This window comes from Alligator sinensis, unplaced genomic scaffold (assembly GCF_000455745.1).
Source record: "Alligator sinensis unplaced genomic scaffold, ASM45574v1 scaffold559_1, whole genome shotgun sequence".
Classification (NCBI taxonomy): Eukaryota; Metazoa; Chordata; order Crocodylia; family Alligatoridae; genus Alligator; species Alligator sinensis.
This window is the reverse complement of record NW_005842251.1, coordinates 705187-712781: the sequence shown is the minus strand read 5'-3', so window position 1 is coordinate 712781 and position 7595 is coordinate 705187. Positions and strand designations below refer to the sequence as shown.

Below are 7595 nucleotides of genomic sequence, written 5' to 3'. Positions count from 1 at the left end.
TAACAATGGGGGGGGGGGGGGGAACGGTTCTTTTTCTATTTGTGTCTAGAAAAAAATGTAACAACGTTAACTCGTTTTTGTTTAATACTAAATCAAAATTAAATGCTTACCAAAGAAAATGAAATGTCCTCTCTTAAGAGACTATGAGGATGAGATTTTCATAAGGAATCCCGAGAGAGAGTTTTTATTACAACAAAGAAGAGGCTGAAAAGGTTTTTTTTTTCAGACAAACACTATAACTACCGTCTGAAGACAGATGTAATCACAATATCATATCTGGTGGAAGTCAAACTTAGCCACTAAATAGTTCTTTCTTTCTTTTGAAAGGCAAAGATGAAAAGAAAGCTTTCTTGGGTGGTGTTACTTTAGGTCTTCACATTTTATCATGTAGGGTCTCTTTCTCCGTGAAATACCGACACCCGACTTGTATAAGGGAATGAAACACCAGGCCATTGGTTAAGGTGCTTGGATTCCTCTCCTTAATTAAAGGAAGCTTGGCTGTCAAATGATCTGAATTTAATTAACTAGTTAACTTGTTACACGTACCAGGTTTATTACTACAGGCAAAAGGGAAAAGGGGAAAAAACATTGGGAGTAGCAGGAAGGTTTGACAAAACCTTATTGTCTGACTCTTAGTTTGCAATCCCGCTTCAGTTGCAAATACGCACCTTTGACAATACTCTCTGTGCGGCTATTCCTAAGACGCGGATCTTGATAGACTTTGCATAGGTACAAAAAAATCTGCTTTGAGAAAATAATGGCGTGAACTTTGTTAGCTCTCATTATTACAGGGTCTCAAAGCATTCGGCTGGAAAACTTGGGTTTGAAATGTCATTTAACAAAAGATAACGTGTTCGACTTTTGCAATTTTAAATTTCAAAACAATATTTTTATTGCAAAAATCATTTTGAGAGAGGCTTTTTCTATCTGTTCTTTACTCAAATGAAGATGCTTTTTCATATGCATTTCAAATCTTCCAGTTTTCAAGCAAACGACATAAGAAGTGAAAAATATGGACAGTCTTTGAAATGGCAATCCAGTTCTTTCTTCCTTTTTTCCCCTTATAGTTTTGCTTCTCTCCCCACCCCCCATTTCTTCCTTCTATTTTTTCCCAATCTTGATACTAAAAAGGAATAGAAAAAAGGGAAAAAAGAAGTAAAATAATCTGTTTTTTCCCCCACCCAAGTATGTTTCAAAAGATTTTGCAAGATTCACTATTTTTTAAATAGATACCATCAATGCATTTGGCTTCCTGATGTCTCCTGGAGGTATGGTCAACCTTGCCTCTAAAATCAGGATCTCCGACATTAAGAGTTCATGTAGTAGTCTCACAGGCAGCAGGCAGTCTGGACACCGGGTGCCCACTTCGAGAGGGCACTAGCATGGTAGCTGCTGCTAGCCCAGACATGGCTGCTGTCACTCGCAGCTGCCCTGGCCCCTGCACTGCCATTGCCCAGGGCACAGACCTCTGGTACTTACACAAGTTTGGGCAGTCACAAACTGATGGGTGTAAGGGATCTATGGAAGAGATCAGAATACAACTCGGGTATCTTAACTCCCAGTACTATATGGAGAGCATCTTTCAAACCATCCAGAAGAGTCATCATCATCTCCTGGCCTCCTTAGTACCAAAAGAAAGATTCCCACTTCCAGTGCTTTTGCCTCTGTTATTTTAATAATGACTTATCCATGGAGAAGACAGGAAGGATTCAGAATTGTCTTTATTTGATATAAAATACCGTTTGTTGATTGCCCTGAAATAGCATCATATAATGAAAAAGACACTGGGCCTCCTCCTCAGGCTAAGCTGGAAGAGGACGACCATCACATACTACCTAGTGATTATGTGGAGCCAGTGAAAGAGAGCTCAACTGCCAGAAAAAAAGTACTGCTCCATCTCGCATCTCTCAAAGTTTCCATATAGAAAAGCTAAAGTTAAACAAACCAAAACCAAGGCATATAGACTTGCCCATCCTCCCTTCATTTGCCCTACCAAGAATTACATTTAAGGAGAGCAGCTGGTTTTGAAAATGTGATAAAAAAGGCCATTTATTTCTTATTCCGCTGGGCCACATCAACATCTTTGCAATAACCCAAGCATGCTCCTTGCATTGACCTTTCTCAGTCTGGTTTGATTTTTAGCAGGATTTAAAAAAAAATAAAATGAATGACTCACTGGACGGCTTTTTGTGTAACGGCACAAGGGGAAGGGTGTCGTGCTGTTTGCTGGAGAAGCAAAGCAGTACATTTGAGAAACCAACGTTTTCAGAGTACAGGTTAATAATGAACCATCTAGTAAGCAGTGAGTCCAAATATGAGTATCTCTGGGGAAATCAAAGCTGTCCACTCTAAACTTTTTGGTGGAAATTTTCTTTAGGATGCAAGTACTTGGAACTCCTTGCCTGGTAGAGGATTGGAGACCTATGCTCTATCCATTGCTGAACTGGGTCAAGTCCCCCGCTGTGTAAGTGCTCAGGTCTTCAGCCCCATGTTTGAATTAAGTCCAGGTGATAGGCAATTGAAGCATTTGGTGAGGTAGGTGTCATTGCAGTTTCTGAGGCTGGAGATAGGTCATTAAACTTACCCATGACCTGTGGCTGGAAATTCAGTTACAGAAAGACACGAGAGCCTATGGCAGAACAGTTCAACCTCCCTGGACACACTATTGCTGACATCAGGATTGCTGTTCTCAGGCAGAAACATTTTAAACACCGGTTTGAACAGCAAATTTTGGAACAAGAAATCCGCCATCAACTGGGCTGTGTTAAGTATGGTTTAAACAGGGACCACAGAGTCTTATCCCATTACCTTGATTCGTTTTTGTGACCCCTTTGTTCCTATGAGGTCTTTGCTTGTTTGCCTCTCACAGCGCTCCCCCTCCGCCTTCTCTCTCCCTCCTGCTTTGTATTCAAATCACTCACTCCACTTTATACTCTGCTCTATGCTGTCCCTTCACAGCATCTGATGATGTGAACTTGGGCTCACAAAAACTTGTGCGCTCTCTCTCTCATACACACACACACTTATGTGTGCATGTATATATATATACATACACACACACATACACACACGTTTTAATCTTAGAAAGTCTATAATGGTACATATCCGTCCCGTCTTCTGACTGACTTCAGACTAACATAGCTAACTACCTTCTCTGTAAATTCAGCACACAGCATAAGCATACATTCAGGATGAAAGTAAAAATGGAACATTCCTTCCTTCCCCCTTTAAAGTTTTATTATCTGATAACAGCAGACAAGGAGTTACATATGATCATAACCATTTGCATCTATATGGGTGCATCTACATGTGCATTAATGCACTGTAGTTACTGCGTATTAAGTTTTTACCTGTAATAACAGGTACTAAATGCGCAGTAACTGGAGCTACTGCACAGTAGTGCCTGCACACACTTTTTTAGTGACAATGTGCTAAATGATGCATTAGAATTAGTAACTAATTCTATGATGCATTAGCGCATTAGCATGGCATTTGCGAATGCATAGAAGTAGTAGAATTAGTCTACTGCGTATTTAGTGTCTTGTGTAGATGCGCTCTGTGCATACACAATCACCAGTGATTAGATAGTGTATGCAATTGTCTACATGACGGAAGTGTAGAAGGGATCTCAAGAGGTTATCTGGTTCGTCTCCTGTTCTAAGGCAGGACTGAGTAGATCTAGAGCATTCATGGACAGGCATTTGTCTAACCATTTATTAGAAACCTCCAAAGACAGAGACTCCAGAACCTCCCTAAGTAACCTGTTCCAGTGGCTGCTAACCAACTGTATTGTTAAAAGACATTATTTCCTCATCTCTAACCTAAATTTCCTTTAGCTTGTGTAAGTATTTTTTCCTCCGAAAATCATTGGCCTCTTGTTCTTGAATGTCCATGAGCATCCAGTGATAATAGTAGTTGTTCCACCTCCTACTAAAAGTTGAGAGCATTTCAAACTGGTATAGAGCTGTCTCTTCATTCCAGTGTAGCAAAAACACTGTATGCAGGAGAGGACAACAGTACTTGCATAAAGGTCATGAACCTGAAATCCCCCAAAGGTGCATTATAAACTTAGATGAGAATAATTCACATATCTCGACCTCTCAGATGGATCGAGAGAAAATGGGCTCTCTTCCCTCTGCGAAAATTGAGTTCTGCAATGAGAAATCTTGGTGTTGCATGGGCAACAAATGGGGGGGCAGATGCCTCTTCACCAGTGAGGAACCAGGGCACTTGTGCAACTTTGCTATAGCCCGTATGCTTTGGTAGTGACTGTGACATTCTGCACTCTTTTAGCGATGGGTTCCCAGCAAATGCACGTATGTGGACAATGGATCCTCTCTCACAACCATTTCCCTGAACCCGCAGAGGTGGTATCTACCCGTACCTTGTTGTTGAGTGAGGAGCTTGGCTCTACGTCTGCACGCCATCTTTTGTGTGGCCTTTACAGTTTGTGACACCCAGGGCAGCACATCCCTTCCCACAGCTGTTCTAAAGCCATGGAAGGGCCTGGACAATGTCACCTACTGCAGTGTAAGCCCTGCTATTCACTTGGACCCCCACCGTGGCTTTAGAGGCAGTGCCCCAGAGCATTGGAAACCAGGCTGCCTCTCAATAGACAAATGGGCTGTGGTCCAGTTCCTCTGTTGCCCGTGTTTATCCTCGTGCATCGATTTGATTCTTGTTTGTTTGTTTCTCTCTCTCTTTCCAGTTACACAGTTCAGTGGAGTTTGGCAGAAGATGGCAGCTTCTCCACGAGGGAGTTGCACCAAATAGGTTCTACTGGTAAGAGCGAAGCACCGTTATCCATGTCTCTCTCTCTCTCTCTCTCTCTCTCTCTCTCTCTGTCACACACACTTGCACTCGTGCTCACATTCTTGCTCACATACTTGCAGTCGCGCTCTCACGCACACATACACTCACAGTCACACACACTATTCTGAGCACTGCTTCCAAATGAAGGCTTTGGAGCTGATGAAGAACAGCTGACGGAGGCCAACAATCATATAATCATAGAAAATGAGGGTTGGAAGGGACCTCAGGCGGTCACATCCAGTTCAAAGCAGGACCATCCCCAACTAGATCATCCCAGACAAGGTTTTGTTTAGCAGGGTCTTTGTCTCTGCCAGCACTCAATCAAACCTGTTGCTCCTCAATCTTTGTACTGAGGTTAATGGGTAGGATCACCTTTGGGGCAGGATCATCTTTTTTTTGCTGTGTGTCTGTAAGGCACCTAGAAGATATGGGTCCTAGTCTACAAGTGAGGCTCTTGGACATGCCTGAAATTAAAGAAATTCTAGCATACCAGGAAGTATTTTATCCCATCTCCTTAGTCTGAGCATCTATTCTAGAAGAGAGAACGCTGCTGCAAAGAGTCATGTCCACCTGCGGTGCTATTGTAACTCACAGTTCAAAGGATATGTTTCCCCTTTTGTTCCCAACACATAGACGATATTGGTTTGTTGCTGCTCCCAGTTGGGGGCATAGCATGAAATCCTAGACTCATTGTAATCAGTGTTACTGTTGGCCTGAGCAAAGCGAATCACACACTGGGACGTGACCAACCAAGTGATGCTTATCAGCAGAGGGAAACCAGATAAAGGGGTGAACTGATCTTGAAGACACCCGACAGGACAGGGCAGAGGGGCAAATCTTGGATGATGTTTGCTAAAATAACCTTTTATTAGAACACGGTCCATTTGTTAACTTAGGCAAATGATATTTGTAAATAATACTTGCCAGCAGGGAACTGCTTTGTAAGGTGCAACCAGCTAATGTATAAGAGGTGGAGGCAAGGCTGTATATCTTTGGTTGAATTCCCATATTTCTCAGTAGGCACGCCGCAAGCTCAGGGTAGCCGAATAAAGAGACACAATAACTTTCAAGTTAAGCCTGGTCATTTGGTCATTTCAGTAAGGGCTGAGTAGAGGATCAAGTGTGAAGGTCCAACTTTTGGTATTGACTTCCGGGGCCAGGATTTCACCCAGGTTTTTTAGCTCCTGTGAGGAAAACTTATGGTTTTAGCTTGGGTTATCGTTGGTTCAAACCAATGTCGTCATATACTATACACACAGCCTTCTTCACTTCCTGTTGTAAATCACTGCGAGCTGTACGCTGTTAAACACCTGCTCTGAGATTCTAGTTTAGGTTCAAGGCCAAAGTTATCTGCATATATTTGGGAGCCATATTTGCAGTTGAATGCAATATGGCTGGAAGATTGTTATAACTGTGGGGCTGGGGACAGGAATGACACATAGACCAAGAAGAGGTATCAGAAACTGGTTCAGATTTGTAAAACAACAAAAGTTTAGTGCACATAAAGTGCTTTCAAAATGGCCCAAAGCAGTTGAAGATAAACCTGGATGGATGTACTATCAAACTTAGCTGAATTGGGTTAAATTGGTTTATTGAATTTCTGTCCCAGATCCCCACCAGATTCAAGTTAACTCATAGTCCTTCAGCATCCCAGGATGCTTTTCACCTTCCCTGCAAACCCCACCTTGCAGAGTGGGTGCGCTAGCCTTGGCTCAAGCTGTCTGCTCCCGTAGAGCAGGGTGGCATGCTCTAGTGTCCCCTGGCTTCTGGCCTGGGCCACTGCAGGCATGTGGCTGCATTTCCAGAATCAACAGTGAATGTCTGTTCACTTGCTTATCAGTTCAAACTATGCAGCTTAGACTAACTTGCAAAGACTGAATCAATTCAGCCTCAGGCTTTTTGATTGTCTGTTCTTAGCATGAGAGTCCAGGAAGTATGCAAGAGGTAAGGATATTTTTGCTGATATCTTTTATGGTACCAACTATCTAGCTGGGAGAGAGTTTACTAAAGCTCTGATGTAGATAGGAGTTTGAATTTGGAGTTAGAGCTTTGCCTTCCCTAATTTCATGGATCTGTCCATCTGAGGTATTTCTGTAGCCCCCCTTTATCATATTATTGGAATACATCACAATCTCTTTAATGAATGGTCTTGCCTGGGCTTCAATCTGGCATGGAGTCGCAGATTTCTCTGTGGCTTACGTTTGGACCTAGGTTCAGACTTTCCCAAAATCTGAGATTGCTCATCTCCAGCAGTTTTGTTCAGCATAATTTTGACTCAGAGCCTTTTTAGATTCATTCACCACTTATTTACAGAGTACTATTGTTACACAAATGCCTCCTTACATGATGATAGTCTCAGGCAGGTTTCACTGCACCTGCTTTCCATAACAATACATTGCCTACCCAACAGAATGCATTGTAATAGCACTGACAGGAAAATGCTTATTCCTAACTATCTACTCACCTTCTCTCAACAGGCAATTAGCATTACATAAACCTCGGTGTAAACGCACCTTAGAGCAGTAAGTCGCATGCTTTTGTGCTTTCCCGCCTGTGTGATATTCCAGATAAAAACATCATGGAGAATCTTAAACTATTATATGAGGGTCAGTCTAATCTCTCAGTTACACCAATTTAAATGTAGAGCAGTGATTTTCAAACTTCTTCTGGCCCATTGCCTATGAATCCATGTTGTGAGTAAATAAAAAATACTACCACACCAACCTTGGAGATATTATAAAGTTGCTCTTTATTTTTTTTTCTTCCCTTCCTTCCATTTATAT

General features: G+C 42.1%; 1 protein-coding gene across 1 annotated transcript in view; it reads left to right on the top strand.

Annotated features, from left to right (window-relative positions):
- LOC102387945 (VPS10 domain-containing receptor SorCS1) overlaps positions 1–7595 on the top strand; it is a 292562-nt gene that overhangs the window by 144749 nt on the left and 140218 nt on the right. The window contains exon 5 of the mRNA XM_006027558.2: positions 4709–4782. Within this exon, the coding sequence (XP_006027620.1) occupies positions 4709–4782 (74 nt within the window). The remainder of the gene's footprint in view (positions 1–4708; positions 4783–7595) is intronic.